This window comes from Diadema setosum, chromosome 5, assembly GCF_964275005.1.
Source record: "Diadema setosum chromosome 5, eeDiaSeto1, whole genome shotgun sequence".
Taxonomy (NCBI): domain Eukaryota; kingdom Metazoa; phylum Echinodermata; class Echinoidea; order Diadematoida; family Diadematidae; genus Diadema; species Diadema setosum.
In genome coordinates this window covers 45,602,914-45,629,528 of record NC_092689.1, presented here as the reverse complement: position 1 = coordinate 45,629,528, position 26,615 = coordinate 45,602,914, and the positions used below count along the sequence as shown (strand labels likewise).

The window sequence follows — 26,615 nt, the reverse complement described above, 5'->3', positions numbered from 1 at the left end:
TTCGGCAACGTTTCGGGACTCGAAGAGACGAGGCTGATAACACTTAGTGGGGGCGCCCGTCCTTCAGACGTTAATTGCAGACACAGTGAAGCGTGGCTGGAGTTCATCAGTGATTCTGCAATCACTTCAAGAGGCTTCTCAGTCAGAATTTCAAGCGCAAGTAAGGTCATTGATGATTAAAGTCATTAAACACATAGAACTCCAATATCCTATTGCATTAACATGTTAAGTATGAATTAAATAGCGCTAAGTCGTTAACATTCTAGTATCCCGGGATCGTTCTATCCCAAAGGTTAAAAAAAAAATTGCACAATGTCATAAAAAGTTGTATAAATACGTAAAATAGATTCTGTATGCCCAAAACCAGTGCGAAACTTATTAAGAAAATGATGTTAAATAAAACATAGATAACCAACCATCCCCTTTCCCCACACACACACATTTGCAGAAAAGAGATCACATAATAGAATAAATGTGTGTTTATGATCGTATTATGACAATCATGTGGACTCTGAATGCATTAGGGAGTGGAAAAACATAACATTATTTTGTTTTGCAGCTGAAAGGATTGACTTTGGAGTCTCTGCGGGAGATGAGGTTGATGATGCTCTGATTGTGACTTCTCCAAACTTTCCTGGCAACTATCCCCTCAACACTCTCCTCTCCAAAGTTGTCGAGGCGCCGGAAAATTACTATGTCGTCGTTGAGATTCTGTCCTTGGCTACTGAGTACGGGTACGGAGCGTTGAATTTTGACTAATATTTTTTATGCTTTTGTTACATTAAAAAATCACATATCATGTATTGATAGTTGTTATTTTGGGGATGCAAAAAGGGACAAGTCACAAAATTATACAATGTGTCCTCCTCAACCAAGTGTGACATGCATTTATTTTGTATTAAAGCATGATATTGACAATATTATTTTTGACGTCAAATCCACGATGACAAAATTAGTGTTTTATCATTAAAGGTGATATATAAACTCCTTGCTATGAATCTTATTCTCTGAAGAATTCATTTTCGCGTTTCTTGGAGAAACCTGCCTAATTTGAAAAGCTAAAATTTACCGTTCATGTTCACAAAAATTACATCAACTATGTACATCGAGCTATAAGTTTCAATTTCAATCGTATGCAGCGGGTATATCTAGGTGCTCTTCCGTCTTATTTCTTTTCAATGTTCTCTAATCAGAAATTAATCTTAGTCATACTTAATGACAAGTCCATGTCTCTTTAGATTAACAAACTATAAAACTTTTGTTTCGTAATTTACCTTGCATTAATTTCAAAAGCGAAAAAAAAAAGTAAAATCATCTGATTATTTTGTCACATAGTTTGATTCATAGATGAGAGACTCGATACAGAATTCCCAAGTAAACTTTAGTTCACTGCACGAATCAATCCTAGGCTGCCTAGTCAACAATGCGTGTTTTGGTCTAATACTGTATTTTGCCCGACAGGTTTGATATTCTGTACATAGGTGAAGGGAAGGATGTGGGGATGCGAGAAACACTCCTTGGAACTTTTACAAGAAATACCTCGTACATATCAAACAACGTGGAATCCAAGACTCGCTGGCTATGGTTCATGTTTGTAAGTGACCACAAAGAAGCTGCATCTGGTTACAAATTAAGCATCACGTTCATTACACGTAAGTTGAAACAACCGTGCATGCCTTTATTCATGTAAGCTCATCTCATAATCATATGTATATATGTGTGTGTGTGTTTGTGTGTGTGTGTGTCTTCTATACATCACCTGTCCTCTTATCATTTTTCAAACTTATTTAAGTTCAAAGAGCACAATGTTTATGCTAGCTCTTCCAACAAAAATAATCAGTGGAAAAGTTTTCGTCAGTTGTCCGTCAATTGGATGAGAGTATGACCAAGAGGTGTTTTTGTCCTACCATCAGTTAACTGACCCAGTGTTAAAGTCTTTCTTTACATTTTATTTCAACAAGAATTAAGATTTACATTTCCATCAAAACACTACCTTTGTCCGAAATCATTATGTGCATATGGCTAATCTGTAGCAGGAGAATTTAATTATTTCCATACTTCCTTGACCTGTTGTCACAGATGTACACACAAGTTGTTATGTACATGTATCAAGGCTGTATGCATGGTTGTTTTATGTGTATGTACACAGGGTGACCAGATTAATGGAGAACATTCTATATGATATAGATATAGTACATACAGGCTGACCAGATCAGTGGAGAATTTTCTACATGGTATACAATGTAGCTACAGTACATGTATGCATGTGACAGGAAATACATTATAGCTCACTCAATCTAGAATGATTTAACCCATTCCAGAAAATTCTAGGAAGTGCTGGCTGAGTGAGGCACTGCCCTTGTAACCCAATGTGATTGGTAGTTAATTTTGGCAATGATGTTATACACATATTAGGCAGTGAGTCATCCAGGATTCCTGGAATTTGGACTTGCTAGTATGTTCAGGTATGTAGCCCCAGGTTGGAGAAAATTACAGAATGTACTAGAAAGGGGTGAATGAATATATAAGCCGGAGAAATTCTGAGGTAGGCAGAGTACCCAACACCTCTGCTCTGAGAGTTACGTCACTTCTGGCTCTGAAGCGACTTGTTATAGTCAGTCCTGTGTTACCTGCTGACCTGCTATACAAACTGTGTTTGTGGAGATAAGGCCTGGGAGACATTTTGCCTGCAGAGAATTAATTTGCCTACGTTGGAGATAGACTCCATATTTTAGTGTCAACGGACATTATTACGGCAAAGCTGTGACGGGCTGGATTCCTTGCTGGACATTATAAAGTGAATCATCATTCAACGCATCAACTGGACGTGGTTGTCATAACGTTTGGATTTTGCACGTTTCGCCGTGGACATACACCTTGTTTATCGTGGACTTTACCCTGGATTTATAAAGTGGATTATTGCAACCAGTGCCTTTGGAGTTACGTCGGAGGAACCATTCATCGGTGCGTCAAGGATCATTCATCGGTGCATCGAACATCGTATCTGGACACTGTCAAAGGATTACTTGATTTCAAATTTGGCTGTAAGTGATTTCACTACCGATTTATAATTGTTTATTGATCATTATTGTACTGATGTGAAAACCGATTACGAGTCTGTACCCACAATATCACTGTTAATAAACCGCCTGAACATTAGTTGATTGTTTCTTTTGTGCGATCATTCTCAGAGTGATTTTGGTCGTAACAAAATTGGGGGCTTGTCCGGGAAGTGAATTTAAAGCCAAAACTTAAAATTTGGAACGTTCCGGAATCCAGAATATTGGTATAGACAAAATACCGGTTGAGTTGATTGTTCAATTGTACATTGTGTGTATACATTGTGACAATGTCAATCAGTACAATGGATGTTCAGGCATTTGTTCAGAGGACAGATTTGTCCCTCAAAGATTTGCAAAGGTTACGCAAATGTGATTTGACTGCTATTGCACAGCATTTGAATGTTGATGTTCCACAAGGTGTAAGAAAGGCAGAGATTCTTGACTTGGTAGCTGGTCACATGGAGCTCAAAGAAGAAATTGACACTTCAGATCAAGCTCAAATGTCAGATCAAACACGGCTTGAGCTTGCAAAATTGGAAATCAAGGAGAGAGAAAGAGCAAGGGAACTAGAACTGGAAAAAGAGAAGATGAGATTAGAAAGAGAGAGGGAAAGAGAACAAAGAGAAATGGAAATGAAGGAAAGGGAAAGGGCTAGAGAAGTGGAAAGAGAAATTGAAATGAAGAAAATTGAAGTGGAGCAACAACTGAAATTGCGTGAGATGGAATTGACTCATGCACAAACTGTTGGAAATCGTGAAAGGGCTCCCTCTGAATTTGATTTAGCCAAGAACATTCGATTGGTGCCAAAATTTGAGGAAAACAGAGTTGATGCATACTTTGTGTCATTTGAGAAGGTGGCTGACAGTTTGAACTGGCCACAGGAATTTTGGCCCATGCTCCTTCAAAGTGTGTTTGTCGGCAAAGCCGCCGATGTGTACTCATCTCTCTCAAAAGAGCAATCACGTGACTATGCTACAGTCAAGAAGGCAGTGTTGAATGCTTATGAGTTGGTGCCAGAGGCGTACAGACACAAGTTCAGAAATTCGTACCGCAAACCAGGCCAGACACATGTTGAGTTTGCTCGTGAAAAAGAAATGATGTTTGATAGGTGGTACAGGTCCCTGAAAGTGGATCAGGACTTTGATAACCTACGTGAGGTTGTTCTCTTGGAAGAATTCAAAAAGAGTGTTGCTTTCAGTGTGAGGTCGCATTTGGATGATCACAAAGTGACAAGTTTGCATAAAGCAGCCTTGATGGCTGATGAGTATGAGCTGACCCACAGAAATGACAACAGACCACCTTTCAGGAATTTCTCTGGAAATAAGAGAGACAAAAATCAGTCGAGCAATCCAAAGAATGCTGGTTCTGAAAAAGGCACGAGTTCTGAAACTTCATCGGCACCAAAGCCTCAATCTGACAAAGGGTCCAGTACAAGTGCAAATGTCATCAAATGTTTTCACTGTAACAAGACAGGGCATGTAAAGTCACAGTGTTGGAAGTTGCAAAACAAAGCAAAGAAGGACATGGGATTTGTCATGTCAAAAAGTGTCCTACCCGAAAATAGTGTCCCTTTCAGTGAAACACAGGCCATGGAAAGTCGATCTCCCAAATTCAAAGATAGGCTGAAGCAGGTGGATGAGAGCTATCGTAGCTTTTTGTTTGATGGTGAGGTGACCCCATGTACTTCTGGTGAGGCAGGTAAACCAGTAGTCATCCTGCGGGAGGGGCCTCTCAGTCGTTGATGGTGGATGGTGGTATGACTTTTCCACCAGATAGTGCAGTGAATGCAAAAGTCTTGATTCAAACTGTTGATGGCAGTTATATGTCAGTACCACTGTATAGAGTGGATTTGAAGTGTGACCTAGTTTCTGGTCCTGTCACTGTTGGAGTTGTTCCTGAGTTGCCCATGGTAGGCATTGACTTCCTGTTGGAGAATGACTTGGCTGGGGATAAGGTGGTTGCGTCTCCAGTTGTTTCGGATAAACCAGTGGTGGTTGCTGAAACTGAGCAGTTGCAGGAGGAGTTTCCTGGGATTTTCCCAGATTGTGTTGTGACTAGGTCTCAGGCTCGTAGAGCTGTTCAAGATGATGCGGATTCTGTTGATGTGGAGGAGAATTCCGGTGTTTGGTTGGCAGAAACCTTTTTCAAGGATTTGAATGATGGGGTTGCTGTATTAGGCTCCGAGGCTAACAGTGATGGGCTGTTTAGCAAGTCTTCCTTGGTTGAAGCACAGCAGGCAGACTCTGAGTTGAAAGGCTTGTCTCAGACGGTGTGTTCTGAGGCTGAGGCCGAAAAGGTCCCTGAGTGCTATTATGTCAAAGATGGCATTTTGATGAGGAAGTGGAGACCTCCCCATAGGCCAGCTGATGAGGATTGGACGGTGGTCCGTCAAGTTGTTGTCCCTCCCTGTTACCGCGGTGAGATCTTGAGGATTGCTCACGAGTTACCTGTTGGCGGCCATTTAGGCGTCAGAAAGACAAAGGATCGGATCATGAAGCATTTTTATTGGCCAGGGTTGAATGTGGATGTGGCTGAGTTTTGCAAGACTTGTCACACATGTCAGGTGGCTGGTAAACCACAGCATTCAGTGAAGCCGGCGCCATTGATTCCGATACCTGCGTTTGATGAACCATTCAGTCGGGTTCTAGTTGACTGTGTTGGACCTTTGCCTAGGACTAGGTCGGGTCATAAGTACCTCTTGACAATCATGGATATGTCTACACGGTTTCCAGAGGCTATCCCATTGAGAAATATCACTGCCAAGACTGTGGTGGATGCTCTAGTGCAGTTTTTCACTAGGTATGGGTTGCCCAAGGAAGTGCAGTCTGACCAAGGGTCAAATTTCATGTCAGGCATATTTCAAGAGGTGATGTATCGTTTGGGTGTGAAGCAGCTGAAGTCGTCAGCTTATCATCCCCAATCCCAAGGTGCGTTGGAGCGCTACCACCAGACCCTAAAGACAATGATTAGGGCATTTTGTGAGGAGTATCCCGAGGATTGGGATAAGGGCATCCCTTTCCTGCTGTTTGCAACGAGGGACTCCCCAAATGAGTCGACGGGTTTCAGCCCATTTGAGTTGGTGTACGGTCATGAAGTTAGGGGCCCACTGAAGCTCATCAAAGAGAAATTCATGACTGAGGATGATGAGGTCCACCTACTTGACTATGTGTCAAAGTTTCGTGAAAGGCTTTCAAAGGCTTGTGAGGTAGCTAGGGAACACTTGAAAGTGTCACAAGACTCAATGAAGAGAAAGGCAGACAAAAATGCCAAAGCCCGAACCTTCAAACCAGGTGACAAAGTTCTTGTACTGCTGCCCATACAAGGTGAACCATTGAAAGCCAAGTTCAGTGGCCCATACTGTGTCAAAAAGAAACTCAATGATGTGAACTATGTGATCAGTACGCCAGACAGACGAAAAGATCAGAGGGTGTGTCATGTAAACATGCTGAAAGAGTACTATGAGAGAAAGGCTAGTCAGCCTGTAGGTGTAGCTCAGGTGGTAGAAGAAGTAGTAGATGAAGAGGGAGAAACCCAAGATGAGAATGGAAGTGCGCCCTCTAGTGCCAGGTTGTCTAACTCAGAGATGTTAGGGAAAGTAGATGAGGCACTGGACTACCTACCTGAAAATCAGAGGAAAGATGTGACTAGTCTGTTACATGAGTACAAAGAATTGTGTAAAGACAAACCAGGCTGCACCCCTCTGGCTGTACATGATGTTGATGTAGGAGATGCTGACCCTATCAAGCAAAACCCATACAGACTAAACCCGAGCAAACTGCAAAAAGTACGGGAAGAGGTTCAGTACATGTTAGACAATGACATAATAGAACCGAGTAAAAGCAGTTGGAGCTCCCCAATCGTCATGGTGCCCAAACCGGATGGGTCTCAAAGATTCTGTATAGATTACCGAAAGGTAAACGCCGTGACGAAAACAGATTCTTTCCCCATTCCCAGACTAGAAGACTGCATTGACAGGGTCGGAAATTCTGCATATGTCAGTAAAATAGACCTTCTAAAGGGATACTGGCAAGTACCCTTGACCGACAAAGCCAGGGAGATTTCTGCCTTTGCCACACCAGATGGCTTGTTCCAATGCAAAGTAATGCCATTTGGCATAAAAAATGCTCCGGCCACCTTCCAACGGCTGACAAACCAAATCATTGCCGGGCTTGACAACTGTGTAGTATACATTGATGACATTCTAGTGTATAGTGACACGTGGCAGGAGCACATTACACACTTGCGGCAACTTTTTGATCGACTCAAGGAGGCCGGATTGGTGATTAATCTGGCAAAGAGTGAATTTGCAAAGGCCAAAGTGGTGTATCTCGGGCATGTAGTCGGTCAGGGACAAGTATTGCCAAGAGAGGCCAAGGTAGAAGCTATACTAGGCTTTCCCATTCCCCAATCCAAGAAGGAGTTGCTCAGATTTCTGGGCATGGCTGGTTTCTACAGGAAATTTGTACCGAATTTCAGCACTGTAGTCACCCCCCTGACAAACCTGCTGAAGGGCAAGGCAAAGTACACCTGGACTGATGAGTGTCAAAGAGCCTTCGAGAAACTAAAAGCAGTCCTTGCTAATGAGCCTGTTCTAGCAGCTCCTGACTTCCAAAAGCCATTCAAAGTGGCAATAGATGCTAGTGATGTAGGAGTGGTAGCGGTTTTGCTCCAAGAAGATGAAGAAGGCACTGAACGACCGGTTAGCTACTTTTCCAAAAAGTTGAACGCATACCAAAAGAAATACTCAACTATCGAGAAGGAGGCTCTCAGTCTCATCCTTGCCCTCCAACAATATGAAGTGTACTTGACAAATAGCAAAGGGGAGATCACGGTCTATACTGACCACAACCCCTTGGTCTTTTTAGACCGGTTCAAAATGAAGAACAATAGACTGTTCAGATGGAGCATGATGACGCAGCCATATGCTCTCAAAATCAAACATGTGGCAGGCAAAAATAATGTAATTGCTGACGCTTTGTCAAGAGTGTAACATGAAGAGAGTATCAAAGGTGAAAAGTTTTCACCGCATATCACTAGTGTACATTGTATGTGTTTAGCATATCCATTAATGTATGCAAAACAGTTTGACATGATTGTATAAGCTCCGAGAATCCAAGCAATATCAATGTAACTGGTATCCATGAAAAGAGAACATGGAATCAATGCAGCTTTTCAAAAGGCATGTGATAGTATGTGATTATGGTTGTTTGAGTTGGATTTTACCTCACATTCGTTGTAAATAACAATAAGAAATTGTGAAGGTAAAAGAAACCCTTGCTACGGCAAGGCTTTCTTTTTCCCATGGGGGATGGTGTCACAAATGTACACACAAGTTGTTATGTACATGTATCAAGGCTGTATGCATGGTTGTTTTATGTGTATGTACACAGGGTGACCAGATTAATGGAGAACATTCTATATGATATAGATATAGTACATACAGGCTGACCAGATCAGTGGAGAATTTTCTACATGGTATACAATGTAGCTACAGTACATGTATGCATGTGACAGGAAATACATTATAGCTCACTCAATCTAGAATGATTTAACCCATTCCAGAAAATTCTAGGAAGTGCTGGCTGAGTGAGGCACTGCCCTTGTAACCCAATGTGATTGGTAGTTAATTTTGGCAATGATGTTATACACATATTAGGCAGTGAGTCATCCAGGATTCCTGGAATTTGGACTTGCTAGTATGTTCAGGTATGTAGCCCCAGGTTGGAGAAAATTACAGAATGTACTAGAAAGGGGTGAATGAATATATAAGCCGGAGAAATTCTGAGGTAGGCAGAGTACCCAACACCTCTGCTCTGAGAGTTACGTCACTTCTGGCTCTGAAGCGACTTGTTATAGTCAGTCCTGTGTTACCTGCTGACCTGCTATACAAACTGTGTTTGTGGAGATAAGGCCTGGGAGACATTTTGCCTGCAGAGAATTAATTTGCCTACGTTGGAGATAGACTCCATATTTTAGTGTCAACGGACATTATTACGGCAAAGCTGTGACGGGCTGGATTCCTTGCTGGACGTTATAAAGTGAATCATCATTCAACGCATCAACTGGACGTGGTTGTCATAACGTTTGGATTTTGCACGTTTCGCCGTGGACATACACCTTGTTTATCGTGGACTTTACCCTGGATTTATAAAGTGGATTATTGCAACCAGTGCCTTTGGAGTTACGTCGGAGGAACCATTCATCGGTGCGTCAAGGATCATTCATCGGTGCATCGAACATCGTATCTGGACACTGTCAAAGGATTACTTGATTTCAAATTTGGCTGTAAGTGATTTCACTACCGATTTATAATTGTTTATTGATCATTATTGTACTGATGTGAAAACCGATTACGAGTCTGTACCCACAATATCACTGTTAATAAACCGCCTGAACATTAGTTGATTGTTTCTTTTGTGCGATCATTCTCAGAGTGATTTTGGTCGTAACACTGTGTTGATTTTTTTTTTATTTACCCTTTTCTTAAGTCTTCCTCTATGAAGTAATATTTCTTCTTCGGACTAATATCAACAAGCTTTAGATACGCGACGCGAGCGCTAAGATAAAAAAAAAAAAAAATCGTGTCCTGCATATGCGCAAGACAGCTGTTTCCATTGTCCAAACATGCAGGTTGGAGGCGTCGTCTTAGTGTTCTTAAACTCGCTAATAGGGAGCTTTAGATTTGCAGCGCGGACGCTTGAGACGACGCTCGAGCTGGACGTTCTCCTCTTCCCTGCGTCGTGCTGAAGATTTAGATTACGCTGGGACGCAACGTATAAAAATTAAATCGCGCCCCCATATGATCGGTGCATGAAGTAGTTCTCTACGTCGCAAATTGTGCGGACGTAAAAATATCCCAGAACGCGTAGTGAAAAAAAAAAAACCAGACGACGCAAGCTAAAAATAGATCGACTTGACGCGCGCTTCAGAACATGTTTTTTTTTTTTTTTTCCCTCTGAACGTCCCCGTCGCGAAAATCTAAAGCTCCCTTAATCAAAAACCGATGAGTCCATCTTTCCCAATTGGAGATATTTGCGATTAAATGTCAAGAAAAGTAAAGAGAATTGTCTCAAGGGAAGGTGTCACCAAAATGTGCGCCTTATAACAGCTTTACTAATCTGTGTCTGGTGATTTCACACATTATGTTTCACTATATGGCATGTGAAACAGCAGAGTTATGATTTTCATTTATTCATTCATTAACTACAGTATTACAGATGTAGCTAGTTGTTCCAAAGTTTTTCAATTAGTAAACATGGTAAATCATGATAGTAAATGAAGAGTTTGTTCGCAAAAACCGATGAGTCCATCTTTCCCAATTGGAGATATTTGCGATTAAAGGTCAAGAAAAGTAAAGAGAATAACAAGAAAATATTTGCTTCTTTTGACCATAACTTCAAAAATGTACCTTTATATGTAGTGAGCAATATGTCATCTAAAAGGTATTATTTTGTACTTTATGACAGAGACCGTAGTTCAAAATCTTTAAAAATGGACTTATCGGTTTTGCGAACAAACTCTTCAAATAATTTACCCAGGAAAGCCATACTCAACACTGCTCAACCCGGATCTCAATATTGCATTGACATGGAGGTTAAAGAAGACACAGTCTCATTGACTGTAATGATGTCAGTTCTAATGATTAATACAATTACGAACTGTTACTAAGTCATCTTCAGGCTACTCATGTCCATAATCCAATGCAGTTATCATGAATGAGTGATGAAGGTGTCTCTGTGTATTTCATTCCAACGCATGTCAGCTGATGTAAAGCTCGTTAGTGGAACGCCACAAACGATATATTCTGCCGGCCAAGTTACCGATACTTCCCGACAGTTCCTCGTGGCTAGATGGCGGATTGAGGCACCAGAGGGCACGGTAATTCACGCGAGATTCAAACAATTCAACCTCATGCTCGGTATTGAGAATTTTGTCATCGGCGATGGACTCCGACCTCACAACCGCAGAGCCTACCGGTTCGAACTCACAGGGAGCGAGCTTCCTGGCGACCTAGTCACTGTCAGTAATCGTATGTGGATCGTGTTTGCTGCCTACACAGAGGGACTTAATGGAACATACGAAGTTGAGTTGACCCCTATTCCAAAGCCAGGTATGTCGTTATTTCTTATAGTGTGCGTAACTGTATTGTGAATTACGCAGCTTTTCACAAAATTTCGTCGTTTCTCACAGTGATCCGTTGCGTTGATTCTTTAAATCTCTGAATACCCCTTTTTGAGTGTAGTTGTATATGTAGTACACTCACAGCAAACAGTTTGCAGTTGATTTAGTTACGTTGAATAGATTTTCTCTTATCTTGCTTCTGCATTCTGTCGTCCACCTTTCCTCGACGGCAGTATAAGGAAAATTCGGGATCAGTTAAAAGTTAGTCTAAAAAGAAAGAATAAAATCTTATACATTGTAGAAACAACAGTGAAAATTTGATCAAAATTGGACAAAAGTTATGAAGGGAAGTTATTCAACCGTGACTTTTCGTTAATCTTTGTAAAACAATTCTCGAACAGTTCATGTGGATGCACATGAATGAGCTGGTGACGTCATCACCTCACAACATTCCATTGATCATGTTGTCATGAATATGCATTTGTGCAAAGTGGGTGTGGCCTGTTCGGCCCACGTTGGAGCAGAGAGGATGGATGGAGACTGGGGACGATGGCGCTAGAGGCGAGGGGAGCAATCAAGTTTTGTTGTTCTTTAAGTTTGGTATGGTGCATGGTGGTGATTTGTTTGTTGTCAGAATGTATGACATGTTGTTGTGCCACCATTTTTTCCTCCCTTACGTAATAATGTGCAAAAAAAAAAAGAAGTGATCAAAATTCGATTTTTCAGCTTTAAAATGTAAAATATAATGCCCATCCCGGCTAAATAACTTCACAATGATGATCAGTCGGATATGATATTAGGATTTGAGTATAAAGAATTTGGCAAGCTGTAAGACGAAAACATCATCAACTCACTCACTTTTAATATTTGTATTCACTGTTCAAGACCTGTTGTGTGAAAATTAGCGAAACTTCACAAATTTCTATCCGGTTTTCTTCAAATCTTCTCTGTAATGCAAAAGAAGTTTTTACACTTTCTTGTCAGATTGACTTTCACTGGTTCAAAATTCCCCTGTAAAGAATTTTACTGATCAGCTTAAAAATGGGAAAATCGATTGAAATGAGCCAGTTCATGCATGTTCTTGATATGAAACAGCACTACTTTAACAAGAAGACTTATTTTTAGTCTTTGCAGTGGCATGTTTGACTCTGTTCATTCCCGGAAAAGAAAAAAAAAAAGAAGTTAGATTTTAAAAAAAGTTAGAAACTGTTTTTTTTTTTTTTCAGCGGAAATTACGTGAGGAGAACTATCCGATCGACCATGCAAGTCATATAAAGCATTCCGTTTTTGTATCCATGTATTTCCCAATGGTCAGGAAACTTGGCACCAACATTCGTCGGACCAGACAACAGTGTCATTTTGACATCGCTGTATTACCCGGGTGATTATCCAAACAATTTCGCCCGTTTTTGGACAGTAGAAACATCAGAACAATACAGAATCCGTTTGAAACTCCTGGACTTCGAGATGCCAAATGACAACGACAGGGTCTATGTATACAATGGAATATGGTATCTAGAAGGTAAGAATAAACCAGCTGACTTGCAAATACTTATGCACACACTGTAGGCCCCCTGAGGTTGCGTGTGAAAGAAAGTATATCGAGTTGATTGCTGTTTATCGAGTAAAACATACATTTTCAGCCGATCATTATTTTGTTTGTTTGTTGTTTCGCAGTATGCCTGGCAAGCTACTTGGGCTCAGGGTAAGGAATGAAACGAACGTACATCATGAAGGAAGATAAAACGTTACGTCGAGGAATATAATGCTGGGTTATATGGATTGTTTTCTTTATGACGTCTAGGTGGAGCAAATATCGCAGTTTGGTCTGGGACAAGGGATATAGCTGTTGATGAGCTTACTACCACCGTCAATGGCATTTCGATATTTTTGAGCACAGACCCGACAGATGGACGACGCGGATTTATGGTTGAGCTCTCAGCATTTACACGTAAGGACATCTACTCTCCTTTTCCAGAACTTTGTAGAGATCATGAAAAATAGCCTACTAAACTATTTGGACGTACTCCTTAGTGAATATTTAATTTATATTTAAACGAATCCGTCTTTGTTACCACCAGAATTAAATTCAGAATTCAAAAATATAATGACCTTCAAAAATTCAATGTACCAAAATACAGTAAAACACACCTGGCTCGTAATTTCAGTGGACGCATTTACTAGATAAGGACCGGATTACTCGATGATAGTTTTGGGGAAAAGAGGAGAAAATATCTTTAATGACACAAAATGTAATACACAGAGAGACAGACAGGCAAATACACACACTTAATACATGTACTGCAAAATCATAATGAATTAATTATCTAATGAAGTCACCGAGAACATCCCTAACCTTGTGAGTAAATCCAAATTCTCAACACAGTTTGCTTTTCATGGATGCCATACTTCACAAGCTGTAAATCATCTCGTTATACAAGTGTATAAACAATGCATATTTGTGCATACATGTATGCCTAATGCGTATATGATGTGTGTGTGTGTGTGTGTGTGTGTATGTGTGCGTGTGCATCTAAGTGCCTTTGAAGATATTGTATACATTAAACATTCCCCTTTAAATAGCTCCAGTCATCTTGACCGAAGGAGAGGTTCATGAATTGACATCTCCATTCTACCCAATGCCTTACAAGAACAACGCTTACATTGAGTGGACAGTCAATGTACCACAGGGATTCGGAATCTTGCTGCATTTCCTAGATTTTGACCTGATTGGGGAAGGCGACGTCTTGTTTGTTCGTAAGGGTGAAAACAGCACAGGGCGACAAACTACTGTTCAACTTTTCACCGGGCGTGATGTTCCGCTCGATGTGATCGTGTGGGAAAGAGCCCTTTGGATTCAATTCTCATCGGATGAGGCAGAAATAGGCCAGGGTTTCAGACTAGAGTTGAGGCCTATACTCGGAGAGGGTAAGCAGTGTTTCCGAAATCGTCTAACGATTGATAGCGTGCGGTAGTCTTTAAGGCCGTGTCACACCTTTCCGGGCAAGCCTTGCGTGCGACTTGCGAGGAGCAATTTTTACTACCCGAGGTCCCCGCAGATGACCCGCACATAACAGTACCTAGCACGTATCGCACCCGTAGTCGCCCGGAGGTGCGCACGCAAATCTTTTTACCCACAACCATGTTTAGACCCTGTTACACCTTTCCGGGCAAGCTACGCGGGCTTGTTGCATGTAGGGATTTTCTAACATACCGGACAATTTCTGAGGGCGGACCAGGATTTGGGCGAGTCAGTGCATGTGTCTTACTTGCTGGTTTAAATTTTACTTGCGGGTATACTGTCTGACCTTATGTGCCAGGCGCGTGGGGGCTGACAACTCAGTGAAGGAATTCCTCTCAAGGAATGGCAGAAATCCCACAGAATGTCATTATCTTGGCTGCATACGGGGACTGCGAAGTACCTGCGTGAGAGTTGCCTGCGAGGTGCTTCCGCTAAGGGCCTCCTACTGGTGTTCTGCGTGGACCTCTCCGGGCATCCCCGCGACTAACCCGGAAAAAAAGTTTTGGTCATGCTCAAAACTTGGCTGCGGTTAAATCGGACTCGCGTGCGCACCTCCGGGCAACTACAGGCGAGATACGCGCTAGGTACTGTCAGGTGCGGACCAACTGCGGAGAGCTCCGGGTAGCAAATTTGTTTCCCCGCAAGTCTTGCAACCCCAAAACTTCCCCAGATACGGTATGACAAGGCCTTGAGCATGCTCAAAAGTTGTTCCGAGTGAGTCGTGGGGGTTCGCTCGTAGAGGTACACGCAGAACACCAGTAGGAGACCCTTACCGGCAGCACCTCGCAGGCAACTCCACCGCAAGTACTTCTCAGTACCCGTACGTCGCTCATAACAGAAAACGGATCGGTTTTAAAGCTCTCACGCAGGTCACACGGAATACACGCAAAGTAGAAGGTAAGTAGCACGCGTCTAGCAGGTAAGAAACAAGTGCGGAACTCGCAAACATTCTTGTCCGCCCGCGGAAAATTCTTCTGCGTGCTGGAAAATCCCTCCTCGCAACAAGCCCGCGTAGCTTGCCCGGAAAGGTGTGACACGGCCTTAATATGCAAGTCATTTGTTGTGCAATATCTATCGGAAGAATAACGTTGATAATGTTGTGTTTTTCCCAAGGGCCAAAAATCGTTTTGCACCACTTTTAAGAAGTTAGCCGCAAATACGATGATGCATGGCTTATGCTCTTGAAATGTTGAAAATACCCACAAGCTCACAGCGCTTTGGCGAGACTCAAATGTCGTAGTGTGAATGTTTAAAAAAAACAATCGGGGCGACTGTCAGCGTCAGATACAGTCTGAAACCTGTTTGAAGTCATTTCAATAATGAAATGCATGTATAATGAAGGTATTATGATCAATATGTCCCAAATCACATAGACCTATACTAGATGCGTAATGCCAAACACTCAAATGCTTTAAGGAATGAAATAATGCGCATTCATTTTGTGTCGTGGGTTTCAATTTTTAAATGAATAGACGAATCATACAGATAACATAAACACTCAGCTCCTTCAGCTTTTGAAGGTGTGTTTCTTGCACAGCACGTCCCACTGTACTACTGGAATTGATATATACATATTATATATATATATATATATATATATATATATATATATATATATACATACATATATATAGATGAACTGCAGGAGATCAGAACCATTTATCGTTTCCTAAGGTCACTGCCTGATTCCACTGGGGATGGAGGCAGGATGGATTCCCGATTCCAGTATCACAGCAACGAGTCAGAAGGATGAGGACCACGCCCCAAACCAGGCTCGACTCCACGGCCCCGCCTCCTGGATTCCTCACCCTGATGAAGAGAATCCCATCATAGTGGTAATGCACAGCTTCAAGTTATAACTTGTTGACTTTATACCTTATTATCATCACATACTACACAGGTTGTTCTTACTACAGGGAAGTCACTTAGTATAAATTACGTATCCCATTCAGTGCTGTGCACTGAATGGGACTACCCTGCTTTTTACAGAAGACTTAATAAATAAATACAATAAGTATATTTAAATCAGTCATTTCACAGCGTTATTTCCATTTACCCGTCGATCTGATGAACTTTATTTACGTTTGTGTGCTGAAAACACATTCATCTACAAAAGTATACAAAATGTCGGAACTCTCTTCGCAATGGTTAGTAAAAGGATATCAAAGATACTCCATCATTGATTTTAATCAAAAGCAGACTAAAATCCCTCCCAGATATATACAGTCGAATTAATGAATCTCATCCGTTTTTCTTGTTACAAAGAAAGTCATCATCCTTGCACTTAGAAATAGCTATTTATGTCAACACTAAGTCCAGGTTTTGTTTTTCTTATGGTCGTCTAGTAGCAATTGAAAATGTAATTACATACTCCCGGTTCTCTGGCATATTTTTTTTTCATATCTTTCATATCTTAACCTATGTATTCTTTACCCTGTTTTTGTCACCCCTGTTATTTGTTTTCTTTGTCTTTTCAATGCTGTGTCATGTGTGTGTGTGTGCGTTTTATGTCTCGTCGTATTATTAGTTTGGTTCTTTCTGTGATTCTTTTTATAGGCTTCGTTACAGGAATATTGACAGCTTTTATTTCTTAGGAACATTACTTGTTCAGGTGCGAGTTTCTTCGCTTTGTCTCCCTCTACAAATTAAATTTGTTAAGATCGCAACTGCTGATCTGTAAATTAACAAACATGTCGGAAAAAAAGGACCCAGTGGGACTCGAACCTGTCATCTACTGGTTCCTTTTTTCCGACATGTTTGTTAATTTACAGATCAGCAGTTGCGATCTTAACAAATTTAATTTGTAGAGGGAGACACAGTGAAGAAACTCGCACCTGAACCTTCACCCCTCTGAATAATATCTTTCTTTCATTTAACATTACTTGTGTTTTGAAACTGTCATAGTATATTTTATCGTTTGCCGTTTGTGTTTCTTTCTTTTTTATTGTTTCACAATCAACTATCGAAACTTTTCAATGAATCTCTTCATTTTATTCACGACCGTAATGCAAAAAAAAAAAAATATTTTCATAAAGAAAATTATGTTTCTGCGTCTTGTATCTTTTGATTTTGACTTTTGTTCTATGCTCCGTTAAATTTATTTTATGTACCGAAATGTAAATTAAACTAGACTGAATATTTCGTTAATTGTGTTCTGATGAAAACATACAAGACAAGAAATATGTGAACGGAAGTAACAGCACAATATATATAATTTTGGATATGAATACGCTTGTGATATTGTTTTTGGACGAAAAAAAAAAAGGTGATATATCATTTACAGTCAAGAACGAAATGCATTTTGTAGCTATTCATTTATTTCCCCAACAATCTCCAAACTAATAGTAGCCTTTTGTAATATGGAACATAAGCACTGCTGTAATATGGAAAGACAAAAAGAAAATTTGAATTGAAAATGATGCTTAAAGTACGATAATAATTATTTCCTACTTTTAACTGTACTTAGGTAAACCTTGGAGGCCCTCACTACGTCACTGGTATTGTAATACAAGGTGGTCCTAACAGCCATGGCACTTGGCTGACATCAGTGACAATTTCGTTCGAAGACGAAACTGAAGAGGTGCTTGAATCTTTTGTTTTGTTATTTCTTTGCTTAATTTTCGAGTTTGGAAAAAAGAACAATAGGAAATCTTACATGCTAATAATTCATACTTAACGTAGTATTGATAAACTTTTTCGAGTAAAAGTTTGCTAAAAGACTTTTTCCCCCTTCAACAGTGTTCAATAGGTAAAATGCATCTTAAAACGATTTCTCCTCAATTAATTCATGTTCTAGTATACTGAATCGCTATTTCCCGTTCTTGTCGAGTAAAAGAGGAAATGAAATTCCATTGGAGGCTTCCCATGGATGACAAAAAATAGGTTATACAAACTTAGTTTTATTCATAACCCAGCAGTACAAGCGGTTGCTATTTGTCATGGTATGAAAAATTAAAGTGGCCTTTTGATAAAAGTTCCAGCGAATCCCAATAATGAATCATCCAAACTTTGCTGTGGGTCTTTTATCTTCTTGTCTAGGTTCGTCAAGGCTCCTGGGATCCACAGAAAGTGTCTCCTCTGTTTTTCAGTCGCCCACGTCTGACGTCAGTAATTAGTATCAAGCCAAGCAGTAAGGCCATTGAGCTTGTGTCCCTACGATTCGAAATACTTGGCTGCGAAAATGGTAATTACACTCTCCCTTTGCGTCAAAAGAGTGTGATATTCTTAAAATGTAATTTTGAAGATTGTCGGAAATTGTAGATACATTGTGATCGTGGTCGTTTGTTGTGCTATTGTACAGCGCTTTGATGTGACTAAACAAAGTGTATTGTTTGTCGGACTTAATAATAAGTGATAAACTTCAACTCTCTTTTATTCTGCAATCGTTCCGTGCAGTGGATAAGGACTTTGGTGCAGAAAGATATGTTAAACATAATTTACAACATCATTTATTGTCAAAACCATGACTATCTATGTACCTTGTCATGACCATTACAATTACTTTATCAAGACCAACCACAGGTAAGATTTTACAGTCGAATCGCGTGTACTTTTCTTTTTGATCAGAGTTTCAAGACAAGAAATAGAACTAACTGTGTTGATTTAGAATGAACATAAAAAACGTTTAGTATTCCACACCACGTAAAACTTACGTCAATTAACTTTAACGATGATGATGATGTGTGTGTAGATTGCCACTTCGATCTTTGGCCATCATCTGTTGCCACATCAACCAGTAGCATTCCTGTTCAATATTTGGACAACGGGACTTCATACGAAGACCTGCTCAAAATCCAACCATTGGAACGTTACCCACGCCATGGCTGGACACCGGCTGAGGAGAATACTCATCCTTGGATAGAACTTAGGTTTGATGGAGTGCTTGTCTTGAGAGCTATCATCTTCCAACAGTGCCTGGGATCTCGACTTGACAGATTCAACATCACAACAGAATCTAATGAGTCCCTCAGCCTGGTAAGATTATATCCCTCCAGATTGGTCACTGACGTTCGTTGGCAACTTTTTTTTTTTTAGTTCAGTTCAGTTCCGTTTCGTTTATTTTCCATCCATCATCCAACAAATAGCACGACAAAATATAAAGTATGCATTACATGATCACATTGTCTGGTCAGTTTGAAAAAAAAAATGCATAACGCAATAGTAATCGTAAAGTAAATGGTTAGATATAATATGTGAAACTAAGTAGAGTAACTAAGAACATCAATGCATTCTTATATAGAGAGGTTGACAGAAAGGGTGAAAAAAAAAGTTTGGGGCTTGGTCACAATACTCGAAGACTGGTCACCGACTTCCAGCAACAACAACAACAACAACAAATTACTGGGGACCACAGATAACTAATCGGCGACCAATTAACTCCCCCGCCAACAGTTTTGATCGCCAACAAGTTGCCAACAGAAAAGTTAGCAACTGGTTGGCGACTGGTCGACGACTTAATGAAGAACACTAGAAACTGATAGCAGATTAGTTGCTGATGTTCGTTTAAAGGTCATGTTTACCTTTGGGAACAGTGATTTTAAAAATGTTCAAGATATGACATTTAGTGCATATGTGTAGGTATGTTGTACCACAAAACATCCTATCATATAACATTTTTGCAATAAAGGCCTAGAATATCAGAAGATATCTGTATTTTTCTCAATAAACCGTAACTGTAGACAGTAAATTTAGTCTGGAAGCATTTTTATTATAACAGTTGTTCCCATTTTGTATATTCAACAATACTTAACATTGATTTTACCGATTCAAATTTTTGCAGTGGTTGTTTCTATCCCTAACTCACATTGAAACTATTTTGAAGCACTAATGCTGGGTTTTTGTTTCATCTGCAAATGGTAAATTATGCCTTGCGGGCCGTCAATAATTTTAAGATTCCCTCTCTTCCTCGGTGTTAGAAGCGCAAGATTGATTGGTCATGTGAATAGGGCTACCATCACTCTCAATTCGGCTCTGATTTTGCCCTTACCCTTCAGTGATGCTCTCTTGAATAGACATGTCTTTAGTATTGTAAGGATCAATTTATGTGGTCAAGAAACTGTGCATGAATGAATGTGGGCTGCAGCAAACATTTACAATACTTGGCACGTGGACGCTCACGTGGACGCAGACACTTTAGAAAACGTTTTTAGTAGTGATTGTAATAATCTGATCCGCGACCACTTAGCAAATGGTCGGCAATTAGTCGGCAACTGGCTGTATACATTTATAAATGCTTATATATATATATATATATATATATATATATATGTATATATATATACATATTCAATCATATATATAATAGATTTGTGAAGTGCACAAAGAGTAAACAATCGCTACAAGATAAAACATTAATTTCATCTTGCTCAGGATCTATCCTCTTGTGACGTCGTGATGTGCAAGGTCTTAGTGCCAGTAGACTTGGAATCTTCGACCTACAGGATCCACCCCACAGAATGGACCGGATCAACCCCGTGTCTCAGGGTATCCTTGCTAGGATGCATTAGTGTCGGTGAGAGGGCAAAATATTTAATGATCTAAACACAGTTAAACTGTCTTCCAGCTTAAATGAGGACACCATTGATTACTGTTTATTATTGCTTGACTGAAATTTGAATGAATTGTCTTTGCCTCATGTTACAGTAACGCTGGGTACAACTCTAATTTCATAAGGATATGCCTAACAAATGTCATACACGCAGTTAGGAATCGCATTGTATTGTCCCTAGAAGTTCAAAGAGGCGCCTGCTTGTGCTCTCAATCATTGCAAAATTATATTTCGTTATCACACACAAAAGAAAAAATAGCGTTAGATTGTGTCAGTGTCTTCTTGATATTTTTTGTTAAAGTTCTAGGTATAACTCTTATTTCCTAGTTCTCATGAACAAGTTGATACCGAAAATAATGATGATGATGATGATGATAATAATGATGATGATGATGATGATAATAATGATAATGATATTAATTATAATAATGATAATAATAATGAAAATAGCAATGATAACAATAATGATAATGATAATAGTAATGATAATGATAGTAATGATAATAATAAATAATTCACAAGAGCTCTTCGTTGTGCCCGTCTGTACAGACTGCATGACTACGTACTGCACTCACGACTGCTCGTCAGAGTATTTGGTTCCTGACATTGTTCGTACCAAACTTGAAACTAACACGAGGACACTGCCTCCCCGTGGTCTATGCCAGCGAACTATCACTGCTTCGCCGGACAACTTCGTCACGATCTTTCTAGGAGGATTCAGTGTGAGTTACCTTCCGACACCAACGCTACTAACATCATTTTGTATTGCACACTGGAACTTTCGACAGCTAAAAAAAATTACCTTCAAAGAAATGTTATACCAGGAAAAGAAAAAAAAATACCTGTATAAAAAGAAAAAGATGTCACATTACGTACGATCCATATCGGACGCAAAGACATAAGCAAATGGCAGCGCCTGCTAAGATGTTTTTTTTTTTTTACTAGGAATTTCTTACTGATGATGTGTTGATATTTATCCATTACATTGATGAAATAGGAAATCATAATCAATATACAGTGATATCGGGCCACTTCGTGCCTTTTGGTGTGACTGTTCGTGTGAGTATGTGCGTGTGTATGTTTTTGCACGGTAAGTAAAGGGGGGGGGTTGAAAGTCATGAATGTACCTACTTTCTGCAACTTATGTGTAGGGATCTCGAAATAAAACTTCCTGGTAATGACTGGATTTGTGTGCATTTCAGATGTGACTAGATGCAGAACTGCATTGTCTTATGCCTTTTACAAAAAGGCAACGCAAGTTTTGCTGTTATACACGATATACTTATTTGACAAAAGGCGATAGCTGATATAACTGGCACCTACGATGGTTCAGTAGTCTTGAGTGAACCGGAGGAAGACAGAGTTACGACCTTTGGCCCCAACGGAATCCCCCACATCTTTATCTCAACATCGTCTCGACTATTAATCAGCATCCACTCCGGATTGTACACACTCTCGACCAACATCACGGCTACTTATGGATCAGTCGGTGAGTGGTTGACATGAAGACCTCTGTAGTGAAGAAACGTGCAATTCATTCCAAGTATCTCACAATAAATTATTTATTTGTTTATTATTTGTTATTTTATTATTTGTTATAATGTTTGGGTACTTCAGTCCGTTTCCAAAAAAAAAAAAGAAAAGAAAAGAAAAAAAAAATGTCTTGTTACATGTCCTTCATCATTTGACGGCATTAATACCCAAAGAAAAGTAAAGATCACTAGGTCTACTAGCTAGTTAGTTCATTTGTTTTCTTCTTTATTTGTTTTTGAATGTCAGCATTTATTCTGTTTCACAAGTCAAAACATAATAAAATTCCGTTGTTGTAAACAATCAAACAAAACATAATTAAGTTATAAAGGAGAAAAAAAAAACAGAAGTACAATCTTATGTAGCCTAAACTACGGCATAATTATATGGCAAATTTTATAATGATGGTAGCATAAATCGCAGGCCCACAAGACAGTACATTCAACGAGGAAGCAGGAAAATAGCTAGCATCAAGCATGGCCAAACTGGGCTAACGGCCTCATGGATTTATTACTCATCCACTTTGCAGACGATTTGATCGTTATCTTAATGCGAAATTTAACAGTTTTAACTCGACTTATTGTAGTATTACTTTTTCCCGATGTATTAGTATCGATGGAATCCATGCATTTTTGCAGATAAGCCGGAATGTTCTCACACAAATAGTGACGCAGAGCAAGGAATTTTCCCATCATGCACCGAGGCAAAGGGCATTATAATGTCACCAAATTATATCGAGACGTACCCAAACAACATAGACCGGTCGTGGCAAATAACCACCAGATCTTGGACAAGGGTAAAATTTAGCTTCATCGAGTTGGATGTCCTCTCCCTCGATTCGGAGTGCAACGAAGACTTCGTGGAGGTCATTGACACTTCCATCGACCGACCCATCGGCCGGTATTGCAGTCTCCATTGGCAGATGGAAGAGGTGATGTCGTCATTGAACTGGATGACGGTTAGGTTTCACTCAGACAGCATTGCGGGTGGATCGGGGTTTCTTGGGGAATACGAGTCCGTAGAACTCCTCCCTGATGTCCTGGACAAAGCCATGAAAGAGCCAGGTACATGATGCTACTTGAGTTCACATAAACGATACAATGCCATACAGACGCATACCAACACCAATCCTGTTAATGTTTTAACAACATAATCACCATTCTGACTTCATCACTCTAATTCTTGTTCTTATTTTTCTTGAAAAGTTTAATCTCCAATCTAATTCTTATTACTCTAGGACAAAAACTAGCCTCCCCCACACCCAATGTGCGCACACACACCTTTGGCTCTTAAAAAAGGGGGGGAAATTGTTCCCGTCGAAGTGTTACCATTGACCAATGACCCCCCCCCCCCCCCCGTCGGCCCGCAAGCCATCCCCCCCCCCCAACACACGCACCCTCTCTTTTAAAATATGTTTCTTTTTCTGTCTCAAAACAGGTGAAAGCTGTCCGTCTGGCTGGAATCATTTCCTCCACTCATGTTACAGATTATCATCTCTAACGCATTCTGTCACGTGGAACGAAGCAGAATTGCTGTGTCAAGACGATGAGGGCGGGCATCTCGTCAGCATTCGTGATAATGATGAAATGACATTTCTACACTACATGATTTCAACACAATGGCAGTCGTCAGCAACGCGTACATACATCGGTTAGTCTCCCAAAATGACTCATTATTTTGTTTAAACAGACGGTTCTCTGAAGACTTTTAGTTAGCCCAGGTCTTGATGGTTGAAGAAGTAATGATGATAAGAAATAAGTTGTAATAAATAGTTTTATGTTTACCTTTGGTATCCTTGTCTTTCCTTTCCAAACCACCCCCCCTCTCTCTCTCTCTTGCTCTTTGTTCCTTATACCGTACAGTATGAATTTTTATGGTCTTTGCTTCTTTTCCCTAAAGGTCTGGGACATCGCAATTTGCGGGGAGTATTTCGCTGGAACGATGGTACACCAATGTCTTACACAGATTGGTTTCTGTCCAACAAGTAAGTTTTACCTAATTTCATTAGCTTTTATACCTCTGTTTGACACATAGATAACGTCTGTTCTGTTATTTGCAAGCAAGCTAATTAAAAAAGAAAGAAAAAAGTATACAAACGTAATGCCTGTTCTACAAAATGCATCGATTGTTCTGCTTCCTAGAGGTATTGTTTACGATTGGGAGCAGTGATTTAAAAGTGTTCGAGTTATCACATTTGATACATAATATGTGCAGGTTAGTTGTATCACAAACCATCCTACCATATAAACATTTTGCAATAAAGCCTAAAATATAAGGAGATATCAGAATTTTTCTTACAATACCATACAAGTAACTGCAGACGGTTTAGTATAGAAGCAATCTTATTATAACTATTGGTCACATTTTGTATATTTAACACCACTTACAACTGATTATAAAGATTCAACATGAGAGGGCGCCAGTCAGCGTATGACGTATTTAGTAGATTCCGCTACAAGTTTCCTGAAATTTGGGTGAGAAATTCTGGTTTTGGATTTACGTCATCTTCATCAATATGTAAAGAAACTACTGTTTTTACTCAGTGACGCCATGGGATCAAAATCATGTCTCAATCAGCAATGTGTGTCTGGAAAAGTCATTCTCTCTCCCGATGCCTGACGAGATCACACAGTTGGGCAAAACTTCAATGAGCACTTCTTGGACCATACCCCGAAGTTTTCCCGTGATCACGTCTATTCCTGAGGGGTATACGTTTGCCTCGGAAACATCAGTGGACATGAGAACAGCCTGTGCTACTGCACGGAAACCCAAGGGTAAGCGGATTACTGGTCTTGAACTACTTTACATGACCTACCACATTGTGCCTCCGCTACGCTCCTCAAGACTCATTATCTTGTACAAAAGCTCGTCTCGAAACTTGCTATTCACAAGAATCTAGCGCCTTACGTGTATCTGCATAGGAATCAAAATGTCGAAATCTGTTCAAATGTCCACCAGACAGACAAGGCAGTCGCAAAGTCAAAACCAAGTGTCAAACGACAAGCCGATGAATGCCGCCATGACAGGTTTCTCTCAAAATGATGAATTTCTCGCTGCCGTAAAAGACGCAGTCAAACAAGCAGTGCGCGAAGAAATGAAGGAAATCAGGCAGGAACTCTCCATGATGACGACGCAGATTGAGCTCAACGAATCCAGAATACTTTCTCTAGAAGTTTGCAATGACCAAAAGTCAAAGAAAATAGACGAATTGGAGAGAAAACTACTTGAACAAAGAGAGCAAATACAATCACTGGAAAACAAAGCGAAAGAATCGGAGCAATATTCGAGAAGAAACTGTTTGAGGGTATTTGGAATCCCGGAAGTCAGGGGTGAAAATACTGACGATATTGTCCTCAAGCTCGCCAAAGAAAAGCTCGGTATCGAAATCGACATCAATGACATCGACAGAAGTCATAGAACAGGACCCCATCGAACCTCAGAGCGATCGCATGCCCACAAAAAAGCAGAGCGTCAAGGAGCGCACTCGCAAGATCCAGCGACATCGACGTCATCATCGTCACCGTCGTCGCGCGTGAGTGAAGCCTCGTCTTCTTCCAAGGCGGACAGCAAGCTGTATCATCGGCCTATCATTGTCAAATTCGCAACGTACCGTGCACGGCAAGTCGTCATGAAAGCTAGGCGCAAACTCAAACAATCGGGAATCTCTATTGCAGAGGATCTCACAGCATCAAACTACAGAATTCTCAAAACAGCCAGACAATCCAAAAACGTCTCTGCTGTGTGGTCTCAAGACGGCAGAGTCTATGTTACCATTGTTGGGAGAAAGTGAAAGGAAGCACGTGACCTCTCTCCAGGACGCGCAAAAGTTGTAAAACATGTTAAAAAAAAAAATCACGTCAGACCAGATGAACAATGAGGGTGCTTGTTGTCATTATAATTCTTCCCACTGGCGGCACTTTTCTGTTGTTTTAACTTTTAAATTGATTGATTTTTTTTGAAGTCATAATCTAGGTGTGTTGTAATTTAGTTGAATTTATGGGTAAAGATTTTTTATGTGGTTTATGTAATAAGTCAGTAAGGGTAAATCAAAAAGGTTTGAAATGTACTCATTGTAAGAAATGGGTTCATATCTCATGTAATGGTATCGCAGAGAAGCTGTACAATGATGTAACAGAGCAGTTTGTAGGCTGGGAATGTCGTAAATGTACTATGAGGCGTATGCCGTTTTACGGTGAACAATATCGTGAATATGAAAAGAAAACTGCAAGTGTATGTAATCAGAAAAGGGATAATTCAGAAAGTGTAAAGAATGAAAGTTTAAAAATTTCGCATATGAGTCAGAATGGGCTAAATTGTGCACATTTAAATGTTG

At 40.2% G+C, this 26,615-nt stretch overlaps 1 protein-coding gene across 1 annotated transcript in view; it reads left to right on the top strand.

The window, feature by feature from the left end:
• Positions 1 to 1,588: 1,588 nt before the first annotated feature.
• LOC140228959 (uncharacterized) overlaps positions 1,589 to 26,615 on the top strand; it is a 114,972-nt gene continuing 89,945 nt past the window's right edge. Inside the window, exons 1-16 of the mRNA XM_072309221.1 lie at positions 1,589 to 1,652; positions 10,825 to 11,172; positions 12,499 to 12,705; positions 12,988 to 13,134; positions 13,767 to 14,111; positions 15,880 to 16,040; positions 17,672 to 17,785; positions 18,244 to 18,388; positions 18,986 to 19,179; positions 20,575 to 20,716; positions 21,302 to 21,474; positions 22,049 to 22,241; positions 22,921 to 23,346; positions 23,720 to 23,932; positions 24,182 to 24,266; positions 25,241 to 26,068. Coding sequence (XP_072165322.1) covers positions 1,589 to 1,652; positions 10,825 to 11,172; positions 12,499 to 12,705; positions 12,988 to 13,134; positions 13,767 to 14,111; positions 15,880 to 16,040; positions 17,672 to 17,785; positions 18,244 to 18,388; positions 18,986 to 19,179; positions 20,575 to 20,716; positions 21,302 to 21,474; positions 22,049 to 22,241; positions 22,921 to 23,346; positions 23,720 to 23,932; positions 24,182 to 24,266; positions 25,241 to 26,068 — 3,785 coding nt within the window. The remainder of the gene's footprint in view (positions 1,653 to 10,824; positions 11,173 to 12,498; positions 12,706 to 12,987; positions 13,135 to 13,766; positions 14,112 to 15,879; positions 16,041 to 17,671; positions 17,786 to 18,243; positions 18,389 to 18,985; positions 19,180 to 20,574; positions 20,717 to 21,301; positions 21,475 to 22,048; positions 22,242 to 22,920; positions 23,347 to 23,719; positions 23,933 to 24,181; positions 24,267 to 25,240; positions 26,069 to 26,615) is intronic.